Source organism: Neltuma alba, unplaced genomic scaffold (assembly GCF_004799145.2).
Source record: "Neltuma alba isolate B1F8T4 unplaced genomic scaffold, ASM479914v2 tig00010987_pilon, whole genome shotgun sequence".
Taxonomy (NCBI): Eukaryota; Viridiplantae; Streptophyta; class Magnoliopsida; order Fabales; family Fabaceae; genus Neltuma; species Neltuma alba.
In genome coordinates this window covers 7942-31090 of record NW_021635747.1, presented here as the reverse complement: position 1 = coordinate 31090, position 23149 = coordinate 7942, and the positions used below count along the sequence as shown (strand labels likewise).

Genomic DNA, 23149 nt, shown 5'->3' with positions numbered 1-23149 from the left:
ACCTATTCTCCTTTTCAAATTTATACTCTGTTGTTTTTGCGCTATTTTCCTAAGACTTTGATGACTCTATTGTAGTATAGTGCTAGAAAGAATTTGTAGCTTGTTAATATCATAAAAAGGCTATGACAATGAAAAAAAATAAAAAAATCAATAGGAAAAAATAAATACATTAGATTCATGATGCAGGATGAGAAAAAATTAAGAGCAAATTACATTAAGGTCCAAAACTACAAAACAAGTCCCAAAAGTTGTCATTCTTCACTCTAAAACTTGTCATTACAGGGTACTTAGGCTGTTATTAAAATCTTTTAGTAATTATTTCTCTTTTTTAGGACTTGATTGTAATTCTTCCAAAAATCAATTGAGTGAAGAGTTAAAAAATAGCATCAAAGAAAAGGTTATTTATACAAGTATCATTTTTTATTCATTCAAATGAGATTTGAATTAGAGATGTGGCATTTGGGAGAAACAGATGAAAATGTGAAATTAATTATTTATTTCTCCATTTAAGCCTTCAACTGAAATAGTATTTAACTATGATGCTCCCCATTTATTTAATATATTCAAATCTCAATTAAGATATTATTCAAAATCAAAGTTAATTATTAATTTCTTCATTTAAGCTTCAGAAATATCCTACCTCTAACCCCTTAGAGTACGCATTTGAAAACGTTATGATTCAAGCGATTCACAAAACAAGCCTGTAGATTAAACTTTGTGATTGGTTCTCGGGTTAATAATGTTTACTGGTTAAATTTTAGATTTTCAATCCAATTTTGAACAATCATAACTCTTAGCGCACACATCTATTTTAAGTGATTTACTACTTGTTTTAAAGCTCAGGACGTGTACTCCAATCATGCCAAATTCATGCCTTAACTTATTCATTTAATAGGTCAAACTAAAGCTAAAAACTGACTGATCTAGGACCTATGCTTTCTCCGTTAAACCATTCTTGCTTTAATTCTCCCTTCATTCGAACATGCAACAACTAGCCTTATGAATTCCCATTCATTCATATAATTTGAGTTGTATTCCATTACATTATACATTAGACATTACATCACATTTCATGCTTGACATATCCACAATTAATTACATAATTAGTGATGCCAATCATTACATTGAAACGCATGTAAATTTTCCACTTTCATTGCTTCCATCTTCTTGCCCTTCTTCATGCGTGCCTTTTCTTTATTATTTGACCTACTATAGTTGGTTAAGGGAGGGTGAGATTCAGGAGAATCTCAGTAGCAAACAATAACCACCCAAACATACATGACAAGCTTGACATTCATAACATGCTTGCAACTTAAATTTTTTATGACATAGTGACAAGTTTAGAAATCATCATGCATTAACCATAAAACACATAGGCCTATGGTATATTTTAAACACATTCAGAATCACAATACATGATTTCATAAAATTATATAACATAGAAATATGTCATACATGCAAGCAAACACTAAGTACATAAGAGTAAGGTCAAGTTTGCTACATTGTGTCCTTAAGCTTTCTTCTTACTCCCTTTTGCTTCCAACTATTAAGGTTTCTTGCTCAACCACATCCAAACCTTCTCTTAGATGCCTCAATGTACTAATCACAGTCACAAGGGTCACATTACTCATTAGGACCAAGAATTACACAACATGGAAGACTTATGTCCTTAAACTTAATCCCTTTTTCCTTAATTTATAATATAGTGTTCTAGCTTTATAAAAATTGTTTCCTTAGGCCAATCCTACAAAATTTTGCCCAAAAATCCAAATATGAGCTTAGATTCATCAAAATCCAGCTCTTTCCCCTGGTCCTAGGCCAAAACCGAAATCTGCCACTTAATTTCCAGTTTTGATTCCAATGATTCCAACTTCATTCTTTCATCTTATCCCTATACAATTTTTCATTTAAACACATTGGAAGCATCAAAATTATCAAAATCACATCCTAAGCACAAGAACCAGGTCTGGCCAAAACATTTCCTTAGGTTACACAATCATGAAATTCAACCAATTTCAGCATAAAACCACTTGATTCATGTTCCTTTCAAGGCTTTGAACATTATTCTAACATCAATTTCATCTTCCCCTATCCTTAACAATTTCGTGCAGCACCTCTCCCAAGGGTTCCAAGCTCCCAAAAATCATTAAAATCCATAACCAAACTCAACAACAACAAGAGTAGTGAAAACTACATCAAAAACCATAAACATACCTTGTTTTAGAGCTTGATCTTGCATGGGACTACTTGGCCTTTCTTTCTCCCTCTTCTTTCTCTCTCTAGAAACCATTTTTCTGGAGCTTCCCTAAGGTTTCCATAAGGTTGGACGAAATGACGGGTGGGGAGGTGGTATTTATAGAAAACAAGACTGGATCTGGGCCGTTGATCTTAAGAATACGTGGCTTGATCTAGGCCATCCATTTTCTCTTTTAATCTTGTGATGACAAGTGTCCCATGACATCATGCTTACATCATCACTCCACATGCTTTTAATCCGACCGTACACGTGTCTTGCATCCAGCCGTACACATAATGCATTCTTTTCCCATCTAACCATACACTTGTCTCTTTAATTTTCCTTCATCATTAATGTATTAAAATAGGAAAGAAATTAATATAAAATTTGTGCAAAATACAACCCTTAGGCATTCCTCCACTTATCTTGCCATTCTACACCGTATAGGATACTTTTTCGGGTTCTGACTTTTCTGCGACCACTAGGACATGTTATGGCACCATTTTCTCACCTCAAATAAATCCACATGGCATTATATAACATGCCCAAAGAGGGAGTGATGCTCTTCCCTTATTTTTCCATTACAATAATTAAAATAATTAATCATATTTATTTCGAAGTAAAACTGAATTCCTTCTACCAGTCTACGACTTCGAGAATTTGTCTCTAAGTACCAATACTATTTATTCATCACAGGGAATTTCTCTAATTTTTGTTAAGTCAAAAGTCAACCTCTAGACATTTAACTTTGACTTTCCCCAAATAGCATGTAAATAGGTTTTAAATTCCATTAAAGCCAACCTCTTCGCTTTCTGGGGATGAAACTATTTTTAAAACCTGTGATAATTCCTCCAGTATCTTCCCCCATTTCCTTCCAATTATCTAAGGCCTCCCTATACTTTAAAAAATTCCTTTTTAATAATATTTCAAATTAGTCAAAACCTTAGGGATTCCACAAATTCTTTCGAAGGGCATTTTTGTCATTTTTAGCTTTATACAGGCCTCTAAACCTTATTCCCATTTTTTTAGAATTTTTCTAAAGTGTTCAGGCCTTAACCTATTATTTTCCATTTTCTGGAATTTTCAGGCATAATTTTCATTTTTATCCTTACTAGCCCAAAACTTTACAAAATTACAATTTTACCTCTAGTTTGGCTTAACCTCAAAATTCACCTCATTGAGGCCTCCAGCATAACGTTTGGCCTACATTTATCTTCATTTCTCATTCCTGGGCCTTGAGGCTTCTTTTGAGTCTCTAACTTCCTTTTTTCTTAGTCCCGGAAAATTTTCCCTTTGCAATTCAGTCCCTGGGAATCTCTCTGTCCTTCTAGGGATACTCGAGGACCTCTACCAAAAAGGGTCTAGTAATCTGCCTATTTTAGGCTAATTTTGATACTTCTAAGCCTAAAATTCGGGATGTGACAGCTTCCAATTGAAATCCCATTTAATAATGATGCTCCTCATTTAATTCAATCTTTTTTAAAACCTAATTAAGACATTATTCAAATCCAAAATTAATTATTAATTTCGTTATTTGAGCCTCCGATTGAAATTCTATTTAATAATAATACTCCCCATTTAATTCAATATATTCAAATTCCAATTAAGATATTATTCAAACTCAAAATTAATTATTAATTTCTTCATTTGAGGTTGTAATTCAAATCCTATTTAATAATAATAATTTCCACCATTTAATTCAATATATTCAAATCCAAAATTAATTATTAATTTTTCTATTTGAGCCTTAAATTGAAATCACATTTATAGAATGCTCTCCATTCAATTTAATATATTTAAATCTCAATCAAGATATTATTCAAATCTCATTAATTGAATATATTCAAATATCAAAATTAATTATTAATTTCTTCATTTGAGCCTCTCTTGAAATTTTATTTAATAATGATGACCCCTATTTAATTCAATATATTCAAATTCTAATTAAGATATTATCCAAATTTAAAATTAATTATTAATTTCTTCGTTTGAACCTTTAATTAAAATCCCATTTAATAATGATACTCCCCATTTAATTCAATATATTCAAGAGAGAATCCCAATTAAATTTAGTTGAAATACAAAAATTCAAAATTAGGCTTTCATTTTGTACAGATTCCTAATTAGGCCAAAAGGCATAATTAGGGATTTATGAATGTTGTTAAAAGTCCAAAATGCACCTCTGTAATTAAAATGAATTGTTAATTCTATATTTTTCTCCCCCATAAATCCTTTTTCTAAAATATGAAAATAATAAAACCATAGTAGATGACATGAAGTTACAACATTGTCCTCAATTCACATTATTAATCACTCTAGCACCCTAACCAATCCGTAAAAATTTTCGGTCCGAATAAAGGGTCAAATGGTTCATATTTCTCTATTTGGTCCTTAACGCAGTGGCTTTTCAAATATTTTCTGTTTTATTCATGACCATCGCATGCCTTTTTGACTATTTCAGAAAATAACAACTATATATTATGATCCTTTGTCCCTGCTATTTCACCAGTTTTCCAAGTGTGCGTGTGTATATATTATTAAGTATATGGGGGATGGATCAATATTAAAATTAAGCAAAAATCAAAACCATCGGAGTAATTATTAATATGGAACAATGATTGTGTTGTATTTTTTTTTTTATCATTTACCAAAGATTTACTATTTTTATATTTCAGGAAAAGAATTTGTGAGGTAGAAAAAGAATTTATGAGAGAGAAAAATATAAAGTTAACAAAAAAAAATAAAAAATTACTAAAAAGAATGTAAAGGTAACAACTCATATTTCAATTACAGAGGGCGTTCCAGACTTTGAATAACATTTATGAATTCCTAATTAGGCCTCTAGTCCTAATTAGGAATTTGTTCAAAGTATAGGCCTGGTTTTGAATTTTAGTATTTCAACTAGATTTAAATGGGATTCTTCTTATATTCAAATCCCAATTAGGATATTACTCAAATCCGAAATTAATTTCTGACCAAAAAAATAATCCAAAATTAATTGTTAATTTTTTTTAATTTAAACCTTCAATTGAAATCGTATTTAATTATAAGGCTATTGCTTCCTATTTAATTCAATATATATACACTCAAATCTAATTCATTGAATATATTTAGATCCCATAATATTATACCCGACTCATTTTTAAATTTATAGGGTATTACAAGATGTCAAGAGTATAGCTGATGCATGAGTGATTTTAAGTACATATTTTGAAAAACAATCCTTATTAGTTATTACTATATTTTTTTTTAATCTTTTTCTATATAATCATTTCTTTTTGGGCATAAAATGGCATATAGAAATAAAACAGGTGAGGAAAATCACAATTCATGAAAAAAATATAGCTGAAATAATTTAAGACTTGTAATAGTTTGAGATTCAGAAGCGACCGCATTATCAGGTGTCCGAGTCAATATTACTGATTTGGCAAACGCCGCATAGAACGGTTATGATGGGAAGTCCCTAAAGAACCTTTGTCATGCATTTCTCATGCCTTCAATCTAATCACAATTATTAAAACAAACATTCTTAACAATTTAGACCCAAAAGAGCGCACACATATTCACAAGCTGCTTCATAATTTTCTTCACCGATTTCTCTATCACTACCAGGTACGCTTTCCATCCACAATATATAAACTAGCAGATTAAGATTAATTTAGCTATATATTCAAATTATCACATTACTTTCTGATTCATAATTTTGGTTCTATGAAATTTAATTTCATTTGTCATGCTATTTTCAATGATCTGTAAATTCCATCGCCCTTTTAAGAATGAAGCAATTCGGAGAACCTTATGAAAGAATCATTCTGTGCTTATTATATATCGGTTATCTTCTGCCCCTGTTTCCTGCATTTATCGGGAACAATTTTTTTTTTGTTTATTCGAAAACTTTTTCAAAAAAAAAAAAAAGGTCTTCATTGCTACAGCCATCGATGGACAACGTAAATGAGAAATTTCATTTCATTATAATAGCTGAAAAATAGCCCAGACAAATAGGAGTTGTAAGTTTCCACTTGTTTCTCAGAAGCATTAAAATGATATAGTAATATTCCATGTTTTTACCATTTCACATATTTTCTCTCTTCACTCAATAATGTCTATAAAATATTATTGCTTATCAAATCACTCTACCAGATTCTTTCCTAAATGACTTTGCTGAAGATTCATGTCTTTCCACGGGAACATTTAAATAAACATAATCTGTGTAATTATGCACTTTATTTTCCTTATCTGAAACTTCATCTGGACTTGGATTTGGTTTTACTATTTGTGAAATAGCTATATTAATTCGATTCAATCTCTCGGCTCCAAGAGGAGAAAACACGTAGCCAATGAGAGTCACATACGTGTCATGATTGGCTAAGTGCCTTTTCTCTCTGAAGAGGCTCCTACTTGCTAGATGCCTATATACTACTTTGGGTCTTAAATATAAGAACTAGTTAAAAATTTAATTTTGTCCTAAATATAATACCACAATTCACTTTGTGTCATTTATTTATTTATTTTTTCTCAAAGTAGTTCCCATAATGATTACACATATTAAATGTTTTATATTCTAATGCACATGATTAGTAAGGGCATCTAAGGGAAAACAATACTCATTTATTACAAACAACTAACCTAACTAATTTTCTTAATATTCGTATAGTAATTGTCGAACTCTTATATTGAGACCTCTCTTTTTATAGAGACTCGTACTCCCCGAGGTAGTAGCGATCGGCCACATATATATCTTATTATTAAGAACAACTCTTAATTTGATGACAGCATATATATAATTTTTGAAGCGTGCGAGAACCGATTGAATTCATTTGACATAGGAGATAGAAAAAAGGAGAGGGCTATGGAAGATTATGGGGAGAGAGCAGAGTTGAGGAGAATGCAAAGGGAGCAAGAAAGAGAGAGGCGACGAATAAGAGATAGGGAAAGGAGACAGTCAATGACTCAAGAACAAAGAGAAAGGCATCTTGCTAGAAGAAGAAGGAACTACCAACTCAGAAGACAGAGAGCTGCAAACAACAACAACAGAATCTGTTTTCCTCTTGATGAAACCGATGCAGCCGCCACCACTAGCCATGATGGCCATGGCCAAGCAAGCTTTATTGTTCCTTGTTCCATTTCAGACTATAGGGTCCTCCAAACTGAATCATCAGAGCAACAATCTTCGCATTACATTGATGGTGAGTTGAGTTTTCTTTCTGGTTCTTGTCCCAAGAAACTCTTACTATTCTAAGTACCTCGTATATAAGTGAATTATATTCTGACCTGAAAAGATATTCCCAATTTGTCTGAAATTATTGTGATTTTCTTCAGAAATTGGTCATATTTTAATTTATTCCCTCATCATAAGCAATTCATTCATGGATTCAAAATGCTTGCAAAGTTTTGCATTCAAATTCTGTAGTTATTATATATATTGCTTTGTTGCTAATGTGCAATAAATAATTAATAGGATCGTCATCAGGAGTAGTTCATATGGAAGCTCTAACATATAAACCAACGAATTTACCAACAAGGTTGCGTCTGAGTCATATAAGACAACTTGCCCGAAACATGATACACTCAATTGCTGATCATCATGATTCTCAAATTGGGATTCACCAAATTGTTCCACACTTGATACCTAACGGGGATCTCTCATCTCAGGGTAAGTTACATGATAAACCTTGTATTTGTACTCACACATAACACACACACACAATAGACACATATGTATCAAATACAAGTATACTCTGGTCTTTAATACAAGATCTGCTTATTTATAAAAAAAAATAGTTAAATTAGTTATTTATAAAAAAAAATATGTGTTAGTTTACTTAAAATACATTTTAAATTATTTGCATTGAAATTATCTCTTGATGCAATTACATAACATTTGCAATTAATATGGATATTTTGAAAAAGGAATGATAAATGTAAACGATAAAATTGATTAAGATCTTATATTTAGGACCAAACTCAACTCCCAACTAGCTCTTGTACCACCTCTGGTCCTTAATATAATTAAGAGATAAATAACTAACTTACAAATATTAAGAAAGTTAAGTTAATTATTTATAATAAATGAATGTTGTCATCCTGAAAATACCCTTGTTAATGTCCATTAGAGCTACACATCGATGGAAACTCTTTAACATGTTTAATCACCATAGAATTACTTGGGACAATATAAATAAATATTAGAGACAAAATGGATTGAGATATTATATTTAGAATCAAATTGAATTTCTAACTAGCTTTTATGTTAGTATTGGATTTCATATTGAATCGGTCATTAAATTCATAGAATCCTGACTGCGTATGACACTTCTTTTTGCCTCATCATGATGAATTTCAGGTAGCATACGAAAGTCCTTGCGATTGAACCGCGTGAAGCAGCTTGCACGATCGCTGAATTCGCCTTCCAAAGAGATTTCAGCTCAGAGCCAGAATGATAAAGTGCAACAAGCAAATAATGTAACCTTCCCAGGAACGACTTATGGTGACGGATTCAATTGTTTCTGAAAGAGTTAGTTATCAAAATGTACTAAGGCATTCTCTTGAAACCTACAGTTAAGGTTAGGTGCTACAATGACTCAGTATAAGTTAGGACTATAAATGAAGAAAAGCAAGACAAAAAGAAAAACAAAAGAAAAGAAAACACATGTTAGAAATGTTTTTCCCCTTTGCATCCCAACAAGGATTTTGAATCCACTAGCTAGTAGCTTGATATATAATAGATGGTTGTTTGGTAAACACAAATTGGGAATAACGCAAGTATATGTGTCGATTAAGTAATAAAGAGTGAGTATAGAGGATCGTTCCTACAAAGAATCGAACAAAGTAGAATTTAGGCATTAAAGTTCCTATTTTCAATCAAGTTAAGCAAGCTAGATTATGATTGCTTGGTTTAGGGGAAAAAAAATTCAACATTAAATGCAACATAGAGTCATGAATACCTTCCTCATTTCATAGATTTTTGCTTTCATTTAATTAATTAATCTCAATGTTAATTTAGTTAATTTAAAATATTTATAGCTACAAGTGTCTTTCAATCTATTTATAGCTATCTCACAGGTTAACAAGATTATGTCAACTCAAATACCTAAGAGGACTAATTTCAATCTTTATCAATTATATGAGGCTCTTAGGTATATTTCTATCATACTTGCAAACTAAATAAAAACCTAATATCATATTACTCAATCCTAGAGTCTAATTAAGATTTCCTTCGTCAAGGCTAACCTCAATGCTCAAACTCATATTTAATGATGGCCAAACATTAAATAGATATATTAAACTAGGATTAAGTAACTAAAATTGATATCAAGCATAATTAATTAAATAAAAACAAAGTCTAATCAACACGTAAGTTCATGGCTACTCTAACACTGTGTTTGGCTTGATGGAGGGGAGGAAGTGGAGGGATTTTAATGAAGGAGAGGGGAGGGGAGAAAAGAGAAGGGTAGCTAGAGAGGGGAGGGTATGGAAAGAGAAAGGAAAGGAGGGATTTTAATGATTCCTTATTTGGTCTAGAAGAGGAGGGAAGGAGAGCCAATAAAAAATTGACTATTTTAATCTTATAAGGTTAAAATAAATTTTTTTCACTTTTCTATTCTATCAAGGTATAAATATGTATAATGCAATTCACCAAATTTAATAAAAATTATTTAAGTTGCATCAAAATTAAAATTACAAATTATATACCAGTTTTATTCAAAATAACAATAATAATAATAATATTTTTAATTGAACCAAGCTCAAAAACGTGTTAAAAAAATATATGGAACATGTGTACCAATATATATTACAATTAAAGTAAACATCTATACTTCCAAAATAAAAAGATCCATGTGAAAAAGGATGTACGAACAAATATATCATCCACATTAAAAAAGAATTCAAATAATGATAACATGACATAAGACTACTCCTAATGAGAACATGAAGAAAATCTAAACACCATATCCATGATTACTACTTTACGTGCAGGAAGTGGGCATCGAACAACTGCTCAACTTGTCAACATCACTTATGAGATAGTTATAAATTTGAGGCTTTTTGTTAGCATCAAATCCACATTCACTTATCAAATGCCAAATTTTTTCACTTGACATGGGTGGAATCTTGTGGATAAAACTCTCTCTCTCTATAACATTTAACTGTGTAATAAATCATTTTCTCGATTCAAAACATCATGAATTAAATCATGACCTCAAGCTAATGCTTCATTACCTTCTCTAATTGTTATTGCCATGTCAGATACTATGCTCTTCACTATGTTGAGATCAATCTCCTTATCTTAAGCATGCTCTTTCCTTCTCTTTTTACCACAATCGCCAGTTGCTTATTGTGCCTACTTAGAAGGTAAGAGATTTTCTATACCAGTATCACCATCACTTAAAATCTCAACACCAACTAATGTGTATTGCTTTTAAGACATAAGTTGATCCAGGTCATTAATAATTTCATAATCTACATCCATAAGGGATGAATGGTGTCATTTTCACTCCTTTGCTGTTAGAGACTCATCTCTACCAGTTCTATCAACTCTGTATAAGATCATCATCTTATTGTAATTAGGAAACGGAGTATTTCACCAAATTGCAACCTTTGATTTAGATTGAGATAATACATGCACATATAAAAAAAAACATAATTTAAGTTTCACCAAAAAAAAAAATCAACCATGTATAAAATGTAAAAGTCATACCTGAATTAGAGCCTCCCAAACTTGAGGCTTAGCATCCTATAATTGAGTTGATACAACCCAAGCAAAACCACTCAAGCCAATTTTAAATATATCATAAACTTCTGAAAAGTTTCTTTTAATGTCTTTCAATGATTTTTTATTTTGTCCTTGTTAATATTCCTGTCAAATTGTGCACTTAACACTTGGGCAATGTTTTCATAAGCTATAGTAGTAAATGTCCCATTAACTTTTTGACCATGTTTGTACTCATATATGAAGGCATTAATAAGGGCATCATCCATAGTCCTTGTCCAATTGTGCAACTCCTTGCCATTATTTGATCTTGTTGCCATTCTATAGTTATGTTCATTATAGCATAATAAAATTTGAATTAAAAAATAGAGATAGGTCTAGACTCAATCAAATTAATATTATAAATCATTCCAATAATAACAAATATAAGTACTAAAAATGAAAGTCAATGGAAGAAATACCATAAATTGATCTAAAAATACCAAATATAAGACTTAAAAATGAAACTCAATCAAATTAAATATATAAATTCTAGAAATAACAAATATAAGTACTAAAAATGAATCATGATTAAATATATCAATTAATCAATGAGCTTGAGCTTGATAAGCCATTCACATTTGATTAGCTATATTTTCTTTAATAAGCTCACCTTGAGTAGCTTCCACACCCTCATTATTTGGAGCACAACTATCATCATTTTCAGTTGAATTTGCAAGTTTCTCATCCACTTCTGATAAGATCTTCATCAAGTTTTGTAGTCATCAAGTAATTATGAAGAATGCAACATGTAAGTATTACAAATGTTTGAGCTTTGACCCCATAAGTGGGCTTTGATGAGCTAGACAAAATTTGAAACCATTTTTCTATACTCCAAATGCTCTTTCAATTACATTTCGTAATGATACATGCCTTAGATTGAATAGTTCCTTGTGATTGTGGTGGATTTCTTGAATATTCTTTTAAATGATATCAAACTCCTCTATAAGTTGTGATAAGTCACCTTATTAACATGAAACCGGCATCCACAAGGTAATATTTTCCCATAACGAATGAATATAGTTAATATGAATGGGTGACAGTAACTTGATTAATTGGATTAATTTTAAAATTACCCAAACAGGGGATTCTAAACCTGTCTTCTTGAGTCGATGCATTCTTTAAAATTCTTGAGTCAAATGCCCCGTGCCTTTCTACCCTAGGAGCACATAAGTAAACCTTAGATCAAATGAGCATGTTGCTAGAACATTTTGTGTTGGGTACTCTTTCCTACTATGATATTTAGGGGTATCTGCTAGGAATACTTTAACACTTATATGTGGCTTATCTATTGCATCAACCTAATCTTTGAAAAAAAAAGAGGAAAGAATTCACCCTTATTACGAATCTCAAGAAGCACTGAAGAACCATTAGGTTGTACTGAAAATTTTTCTTCTAATTCAATAATAGTGTCTAATACTTTATAGAGATGACGACTAATTGTCTCACCAGACCTTTGAAAAATAAAGTTAACTACATAATTTCTTGCTTTATGTGTCAAAATATGAAGAATCTTAACAATTTGTTCTTCCACACTTGCCATTGTGTGGCTTATAAGCCACCTTCTCTCTCTCTCTCTCTCTCTCTCTATAATATGCAACATAATTTTAAAAAGGTTTTAGGACCCATTCTAATCATGTCTCGACCATTTCTACTATTAGCTATTCGAGTCATTACTTCTTCACATACTCTTTCTCTTTTGGAACTCATATTATAACATAGTATTTTTCTTATTGCACATATGAGTCACTTAGCACCATATGATAGCACAAATGACTTTGAACTATAGTTCTTCAACTCAATTCCAAGTATCGATGAACTACCATAAAGTATTGAATAAGCATTTAATGAACCGACATATATCTATGCCTTACCAATTCAATCTAGAAAAAAATTAAAAAAAATTACTTCTAATCAAATCATAGATACCTTGATATTAGTTATCGAAATATATTCATGATTGAAGGTCTCTCACTACTAGATTGATGATAGTATCACACATATACTAGTCAAATTTGAAAGGAAAACAAATTAAAAACTCTAAATGTGTTAATATAAAGTTGTCAACCCAAACTTCTATTCTCCCAAGTATTAAGTAGGACTCTACAATAACCTAGGACTCAAAACTCAAAGCCATCTTGCATTTAATATGTATCCAAGAAAATATTTTGTCAAACTATATCTACAATCAGTATTGAAAAAAAAAATTTGTGCATCATGATTGGATGAAAACCATTTAAGTTCATAAGCATTATGGAAAAACTTAATAAATCTACCAAAAATAAAAATCAAAGGACTACCTCAAGTAAGTTTAAAAGATTAATTTATAAGCTGAGAATGTAGATTAATTTACTAATGTGAAGCTAAAAAGGATAATAACAAATAGCAATATCGTTTTGGGTCTCTAATATAGCATAATGGTTTGCATGATGATTTCCAAAATATATATTAAATAAATCCGATTAAATAATCATATCTCACATAATCCCTTTATCCTTTGTACAAAACAACATTTTCAAACCAATTCCCTTTTTAATTAATTACAGCCAGAACAAGTATTTTAATTGAAAGATCAAATACAATGACAGAAATGTATAAAAGATCAATGTAACAACCCCTTCGTAATTCGTGGTAACTAAACATTTTCAAAGCGATAATTACTTCGAAAGGTTAACTATGTTAGGAAAGACAAAATAAATCGAATAGAAATTTACCATAGTCATTAAAAATATACATTCATAACAGTGCAGTAGCCACTAATCTAATGTAGTAAAGATAATTAATGTAATAAGAAGTAATTAATACTTGATTTTTCATGTGTATAACAAATCCCATCATGAATCTCTAAAATCTCTAAAATAACTAAGACCAATCATGAATGGACTGTAGCATTTTCAGTCCACCAAAATAACTGCTACCACTGGCCATAACAATCGTAATCAAAATAACAGTCACCTATATCCAAAAAGGGCTCCGCCCAATAGTACAAGTCTAGAATGCAGCGGAATGCTATAATAATGTTAACTAAAACAAAAAGGCCCTAAAGTTTGGCAATATACATCAATCAAATCATGCATATCAAAATAGAGGCTATACTGAGTGGAAAGGAAAACTCAAGCCTCGGGCACCTTCCCCTTGGGACCAACACCTGAACCCTCGCCTGAAAAATGTTAAATAACCACGGGGTGAGTCAAATTGACCCAATAACCACAATTCCAATTCAACAAGTATCCAGGGAGTGATTACAAGATAGTTAAGCGGGCAAAGTACAATTTCAAATAACATATAAGTTAAACATTTTTACAGAAAACAACATATAATAATTCAAAAAGTAACTTGCATGCATAGAACTTCATCAACCATCCTTATAACCTCCTTGTAACCTCTGACAGAACCCATAGGCTATTCACACATAACAGGATTCGTCTCTTTTACAAGACTGCACCAAGCTCTCCAATAATGAGGTGTAACTCGGCCAAAAGTTACAGAGCTCATACCGGACCATGGGTTCCCTTTCCTTGGAATATGGAAAGGTGTCATGTCCCTTGGGCTGACCCTTGACCCGGCCAAAGGAAGGGTGATACCGAGGGCCCTAAGAATGTTAATGCCAACCACTGGGCGCCAAGTGGCGGCTATACCACGTGGTATAAATAATCAGACCTCCCACAACTACATTTCAGAACAACCAACACAGCTCAATCCAACCATCCAATTCCACACAATTTCATATCCATAAAGTATTCTCATATTCAATAATCAAATTTGTTCAACATCAACAAGATATTCATAAGATGAAATAATTCATGCCCACTTAACTAATAAATTTATCAAAACATAAATCTTGATATAGATATATAAATTACTTTTGATACAAAAACCACCATAACACATATTGAGAACATTTATAATATCAACACATGCTTATAATCACATCAACAAGCATACAAGGTAAATTAGAAAGTGGTTACCTCAAGTTCTTGACACAAGAACTAAAAGTAGGAGGATTCAAACCCAAGAGCCCAAACCAAGCTCACTCTACAATAATAAATTGATAAACATATATTAATATAAAAAGACTAATTAATATAGCATTAAAATAGTTTATTAACTAAATCCCCATAATTGGCTTATCTAAAAAAATTTATCCTTAGAAAAATAATAATTCATCTATTCTTCCAAGTGACAATTCCTAATACTTCCCAACTCTATTTCTCTCATTCACATCATTAATAAGAATATTTCCTTTAAATCCTCCAAAAGTCTCCAAAAAGTATTTACTTTAACTCTTAGAAAAATAATCATGTACCATCTATGTCTCCAATCATTATTACAATCCTATTCCCTTCTTCCATTAATCATTTCCCATTCATTAGAATCAATAACTTACAATATTTTCTTCAATTTACTCCAAACACTCAACTTCCACTACTTAAAGTCTCTCCAAGAATCATCAACATTACTATTTCAACAACAATCCTCAAAGTTTAAGTATTGAATCCTCAATATAACCTCAAATGAACTCAACTAAGAGATAAATTTCGAAATTAATATCATCATTAATGCAAATCACCATTTCTCAACCAATCCCTAATTTACATTGCCTCAAATCAACCATCCAACTAAAATCTAAGTCATAAAACTCTTATTCTAACCACATAAACTCTATTAATATCCTAATACTAAATTAGAAGCCTTAAAAATTAAAAATCTAACAAGCCCTAAAAATATTCAGTCTGCCATAACTTAGAAAATAAAAAGAATGAGCTAAATAAAAATAGTAGAATAAAAAATAGCTTACCTAAATATCTTATATGTACCCAAGTAGAGCCCTTCCTTTCTCACACACTCAAACTACCTCTCACGCCCACTCACTGTCACGGCTGTGGCGAAGACACGGACCAGAGGAGCGACACGAAGGAGAAAGGGAAGCTACTGGACGGGGAGGCGGAAGAAGGGGAAAAAATGATTCAAAAGAAAGGGATCACGTGATCCCTTAGTCAAACTCTTAGTTAGTTTTTTTTTTTTTTTTTGTAACAAGTGGGTCACGGCCCACCGGGGATTTAATTCCCCTCCCCCAAAACGAACAGTGGGTGGCCGCGTGCCACCCACTGTTAATATATATATATATATATTTTATATTATATTTATTTATATATATTTTAAATATATATTAATTATTATTTAACTATTATTTATTAATTTGTAGTTTAACTCGTAATTAAGATTAGCTTCAATGATAATTAATTAATTTCATTTTAATAAACTAAAATCTATATATATATATATTTGGATATTACAATCAAATAGAAGAATTGTCACACCTCTCTTTATAACCCATTATACGTCAATTGGAACTATTATAATGTGTTTCGCAGTGTTTTCAGATGAAAATTTTCAACGTTAAAATTTTACCCTTGGTTCTGTTCGTACACTGTTCATCCAAAAATGGGCTAACTTTAGAAATTCATAACTAATTCTAGAAAAATCAAAACAAGGCGATTCCAATTTTTGCACAAAGCTTGCTAAGAGTTCTATGGGAGAAAAATATTCATTGGACTCAATTTTATCTAGAAAAGCACCAGAAAGTTCAACAAAGTGCACTGTTTATTTGGTCAATCTTCCAATTTCCAGTGTTTTTGCCCAACTTTGGAAGGACATAACTCTTAGCACAAAACTCCAATTTTAATGGTTTACCACTTGATTTAAAGCTAAAAATGAGATCTACAAGCCTGTAAAATTCATGCCCACATCCTAACAATTGCTTATTATTTCATGTGCCACAAAATTAGTACTATTTAGGGAGATTTTATCCCCTAATGCTACTTTCTTTAATTTATCTCCCATTTTCCTTTTTCCTACACTCTTTTACATTGCACCATACAGAATTTTAGCATTTGAGCATGTCATACAAACATAATTTATATCGTATTACCATCTATAATCCATTACAAACTTAGCATAAAGTTGGATAATACATCACATAATATTCCAAACAATATGACATTCACAAAGCTCTTCTATCCCAACACCATTTCCTTGCTCTTGCCATTAGATGAATCATTCCCTATTTGAGACATAATTTAACATAGGAGGAATGAGATTTCTATGAAATCTCAGTAGCATTTGAATTACAATTATCATGCAAACCAAGCAAGTTATTATGTGACATGTTATTATACCTCAAGACATAATCAACCACATAAAATCATGCTTAATGTCATACTAAAAGAGGAACATCAACACTTCCGCAATGGCATAATTCAGTGCATTTGGCCAAAGCATAAGCCAATGTTACTCAACCAATCCATGCCACAACACAAGTTCCTCCATCCAAACAAACAACAAGTCACATTAAACAAGCAAGATTAACAATCAAATTATAATCCAAAACTACCTTTTTAATACTTGTCCAATTGGCTACTTCAAGAACAAAGCCTCCTCATGGTTCCTCCTCACAATGCCTATTAAACCAAGTATAAACATAGGCCACATTAATCCCTAAACAACTTAAATACAATTCTTAAACTTTAACTCAATAATTCCCCCCTTTTTTCTTTGATTTTTAACCATATGATTCCTCTTTTAGAATCAATAACCTCATTGCTCAATAGTGCACAATTTTTCATCAAGAGTCTAATGGTGTAATCAGATTTTTAAAATTCAAACTCCTCCCTCATGAACAGTTATTGGCCGAATAGGGGGTTATATATTTCTAAAAGTTTTATTTTTTATTCTAATGATTTTAAACACTTTTCAACAATATATCCCTACACCAAAACATGTTTTAAAGCCATTGGAATCATCAAATCAAGCTAAAACAATTTGCTTCTGCATGAACAGTGTTGGCCAAACCTTCCCCCAAAACTTAACTTTCGTTTTCTTCCAAAAATCGATCCATACACCACTTAATCTTACTCATTCCACTTGACAATTAAGGTTTCTATCCTTTCCTAAACATCACAAGGTCCAGCAAAATTTTGGCAGCATTTTCCTTAATTTTTCAAGCCAAAAACCTCAACTAACCAAGCTTGAAACTTAGGAATAGGAAGGCATAAGCATACCTTGACATTTCCTTGGTGTAAGTGGAATCATTCCTTGTCCAAAACCCTTAATATTTTCAGTTGGTGAGTGCTAGAAACAAAGTGACAGAGCCTCCCCTTGTTTTTCTATTTTTCTAACATTTGTTTGTATTTTCTAAAAGGGTATTTATAGAAAAATTGGTCTGCCCTTCCCCTCCTTGTTTGGCCAAAAATGGACACCTCAAGGGGTGTATGTAGCAGTCATCAAGTGCTTGAAATGATCAAATTTGAACAAGTAGCTTTTCTCTAGATTATTCCATACAAATATCCCTTAATTTCACATTTTATTTAATAAAAATTGAGGGAGCTAGAAGCTGCACAAAATTGGACCCTTATTGGGCTCAATGTGGGCCACACAAATAGTTTGGACTGGTATAAAAAGCTGGCCCACAAACCAAATCACTATCTCAAACCAATTTGAAACTTTATCGGTTACTATTCACTAGTAACATTTAGTAATTTTTCCAGACCTCCAAAAATTTGTTTCACTTCATGATAATTCAGCTTTTAATATGAGAACATGATCTGAAAATTTTCAAAATTTTTCACCACCTCTAGGCATTTATTTTGAATTTTCTCTGATTAGGCCTCTATAGGTAAATCTGAGAGAAAATAAATTTCCTAAAATTTATTCTTGAGCTTCCATGGCCTAAAACTAATTTTATAAATTTAAATAAATATTTAGATGATTTATCCATATTTCTCCCAAATTTACTGAGACCTCCAACTACTTAAAATAATTATTTTTCTCAGATTTTCCAATATTTTCCCGATTAACCTTTGTTTACGAGAAATTCCGTAATAATTTATTTTCATCATAATTCCAGCTTTCAGGCCTTAACCGAGTTTCTAAAACCTATAATCTATACTTTTCCTATTTTTCAGGAATTTTCTAGAATTGTCTCAATTTTTCCCGTTTTACCCTTCCTAGACTGATAATTGCGAAAATGTCAGTCCGAACCTTATCGGGGTTTCACATCAAAAATTGTTTTGTCTCCCCATCTAGTTCCTACATTGACCCTCATCCCAATTTTTGATTCTCTATAGCCAGGTGAAAATTTTTGGAATGTGACAAGAATCATAAACAATAGCGACTAATTTTTTATTAAATATTTATGGCATTGTCAAAGTGAAATTTATTGTTCTTAATCAATGTTGTTTAGAGCACAGCCTTAGATTTTTTTTATTACCAATATCATCATTAATATCACTGATTAATCAAATTTAGCCTTCAATCTTAGTTAGTTGCCACCCCTTATTAATCATGCTGAACGGGTATTGCAAAGCAAGGAGAGAGAAAACAAAACTATTTCTAGGTTTTCAGATAGCTAGGAAATAGTGCAATAGGGTGATCATCATAAAAGATAAAAGCCAAAACAGACAAATAATATTACTATATGAATCCATTCATCTATATATGTTGTGTCTTTTCACATGTGGGAAAATCTTCAATCAAATGAAACAAATAAAAAAAAATTCCCATCATGAATAGAGAAGCTAAATACGAGTGGAAAGCAAAAGAAGGATCCAACAATACTCGTAGCTTTAAACACGACGATCTGGATTGACCTCAGGCTGACAGCTTCTTGTTATTCAAGAAAAATTGTCTTACAAAGTGGGCACACAATTATGGTATAATAGGGCGATAAAAATTAAGGGTAGAAAAAGATTTATATTATCTCATTTAGGTTAATTTTGTAGTGTGAAATTTTATCTCTCATCTCCTTTCTAAAAAATTACACTTTTGGAGAGGAGACTAAAAAGATAAAAGGAGGGGAGGAGAGCCCCTTCCCTATTTAAAAAATGTCCAACTAAACAAAGGGAGGGGAGCAACCACCCTTCCCTTCTTAAAAAATTTCCAAACCAAACAAAGGGAGGAAATCAACTTCCCTCCCCTCCTATGCAAAAACTTTATTCTGAATACAGCATTAGAGATATCAAAGCCCATGTAGTTCGGAAGTAAAAATGTGTCACTTAGTTAATGTTTTTTAATAGAAAATATTTATTCAATTACAAAAGATATTTTTTGTGGGTTGGTGTTTTTAATATATGCAAACAAGATATTTTTGTGGGTTTGCATTTTTTTTAATATATGAAAACAATTTTTGTATTTTTATTTAGAAAATATTTTTTGAAAGAAATTTTGGATTACCCTCCTTGCAGAGATTCCTATAACCTCACATGAAAAAATAATTGTTCAAGCCTACAAAGGTTCTAAAATCCTCACACAACTCTGAAAAATATTTTGAAATTTTATATATGTATATATTTAAAAAAAGACTTTTTATTTTATTATTCATTTATGAATATTGTGCCAAAATTATTTCTTCCTTTTTTATTTTAAAAAAGAAAAATTGCGCAACTACATTGGTATTCTTGCGGAGACTCCTATAGCCTCACACAGTTTATTAATAAATCTAGATACTTGTGATGGTTCTAAAATTCTCACACGGTACAAATTTTAAAAAAAGAAGCACTTTCAAAAATAAAAAGGAAGAACACCCGAAATCAATTTATCATGAAATTCAAGATATTGTGTAATAAGTCAATAAAAAGACTAAGCAAAACGATGTGAACAAAAATGAAATCAAATAAATAAAAGAGAAAAGGAAGAAAGTAAGTATCAAGGTGAGTACATATGGGGAATAACAGATAAGAGCGTATTTAAAAAAAAATGAAAGGGAAGAGGAGCAGTGAGAATCAAATGCAAAAATAACAATATAGATTAACTCAAATTATATTTGATTCAACCCTCTAGCCATCAACATTTAAACTCATAAATGTGATCATAACTACAAGAGCATAGGTTTTTCTTTGGTAGAAGAAAGAATAAGATGAGCAATAGACTTCTCTTTAGTTAGGTCTCGTCTCTTCTTCCTAAACCCATGTTATTGTCATGAAATAAAATGATAAGAGTTCTCTACCTTGTCTTTTTTTTTTTCACTGAAAAATTTTGGGTCCTTTCCTCCGACCCTTACTTTACTATCGAGAGGTTCCATCTAGGATTATCCAATTTTTCTTTAATTTTTTTAATTTCTCTTAATTATGACTCATAATATGACTTCCTATTTAAGTAGCAAATTGTTATCAAATTGTATTTTTTTTTTATTTTTATTTTTTAAATTTTTTTCACAATAATGACACCAAAAGATATTTTCAAATTGAGGAGCCAATCATCTTAAATAAGAAATTTTGATTTTGATTTTTTGAATTTTCTTATTTTCCTTTTTTAAATAGTCCACCGCATATTTCCTAATTTAGAATTCAATTAACTTTTAATTATCATCTTTTATTATACTGCCATTTATTATTGTGAAGATATTCTCATTTAATTTTTTTTTTTGCTACATGATGGACCTCTCAAACTTAGCCTTCAAGAAATAATCAAGAAGGACAATCTCTTTTATTATTCTTTTATTTCTTTTTATTTATTTAATGTTCCTTGTGAGGCTCGGACAAAATTGGGTGTTCAAACCACATCTTACCTTTGTCTTTTTTTACACATCATACCTATTATGATTAGTTAAAAGGGAGTGAGATTCAGAAGAATCTCAGTAGCAAACATTACCTACATGTATGCAAAACAAATGCTAAGTGGATAACATGCTTGGTCTTATGCTTTAATGTTTTCATGCTTATAAAATAACATGCTTTAATGCTCAATGTTTCATTCACACATAGCTATGGATCATACAAAAAATAGAGCAACATTTAATCTTTCATATTATAAATCATCATCAAGTAATATCAACACTCAAGTATACATATCAAGCATACCATAAGGGCAAGTTCACTGCCTTGTGTCTTTAAACTTTCTCCTTGCTCTTTTTGTTTTCAATCATCAAGGTTGCTTGATTAACCTTCCCACTTCTCTTTCTTAATTTCTCGGGATCCTAAATACATCAACACATCATTGTCATTTATTCATTAGAGCCATGGAAGCAAATAACATCAACACTTTGCTCTCTTTAAATGATATTGACTTTTAACTTTTAAATTTGATTTTCAACCTTTCTAAAATTAATTCCACATGCTATTCCCTTATAATTTTGCATGTAGAATCTATTTCCAAGTTCAAATCAAACAAAATCCAACTCCTTTCCCTACAATTCAACTTGGCCAAACACTAGAGGGTTTTTAGGGAAAATTCTATTTTTAATTCTAATGTTTTCAAACTTGCTTTTTCACATTTACCCCACATAATTTTTGATTCTAAACACATTGGAAGCATCAAAATCATAAAAATCAAATCCCATAAAGAATCTTAGGTATGGCCAAAATATTACACAAGATAGGGGAAGTTGGATTCTTTCCAATTTCATTACAAAACCACTTGATTACAACTCCTTTCTTCCACTTAATCATTAATCTAACATCAAACAATCTTTTGCATGGCATAAACACATTTGAACAATGTCTCATGTTAGGGTTTTAAACTTTCAAAATCCATCAAAACAATGGCTAGGTTTAGCAAAGAATAGAGTAAGATAAACTATATCAAAAACCATGCTTTTATCTTGTCTTGAAGCTTGAATTTGTCTTGAACCTCATGATCTTTTTCTTCCTTTCTTGTTGCCATGAACTTAGCCTCATCTCCTTCTCCTCATGAGTTAACCAAAAGTTTGCAAGGAATGGGAGGTGAGGGGTATTTATAAAGTAGTTGTATGGTAATTTCTTAAGTTACCATTCACTTGTTACAATGTACACTTGTCTTGATCTTGCTTTACTCCCCTTGTGATTTTGTCACATCAACCCACTTAGGTGTCTTCCTCATTTAATACCAATGCCACCTCAAGAGACACCAACTATGTCACCTATTCCACATGTATGGAAACATTATATTTTATTACATAATTCTATTCCTTCCAAAAATGCCCTTTAACAATTTGTATTATTCCATGCATGTCCCCTTATCAAATTTGCATTAAAATAGGGAGAAAATAAAGAAAAAATTAGGCATAATTATACCTTTGGCTATTCCTCCACCTATTTCACAATTTTGCACCGTATCAGGTATTTTTTTAGATCCTCACTTACCCGGTAACCTTGGGACATGTTTTGACACTTTTTTCATCACAAATAACT

The 23149-nt window shown here is 31.3% G+C and overlaps 1 protein-coding gene across 1 annotated transcript; it reads left to right on the top strand.

Annotated features, from left to right (window-relative positions):
* Positions 1-7085: 7085 nt before the first annotated feature.
* LOC114760552 (uncharacterized) lies at positions 7086-8746 on the top strand. The gene is made up of 3 exons (XM_028949815.1): positions 7086-7422; positions 7695-7889; positions 8580-8746. Exons 1-3 carry the CDS (start codon positions 7086-7088, stop codon positions 8744-8746), a joined length of 699 nt encoding a protein of 232 aa, XP_028805648.1.
* Positions 8747-23149: the final 14403 nt, after the last annotated feature.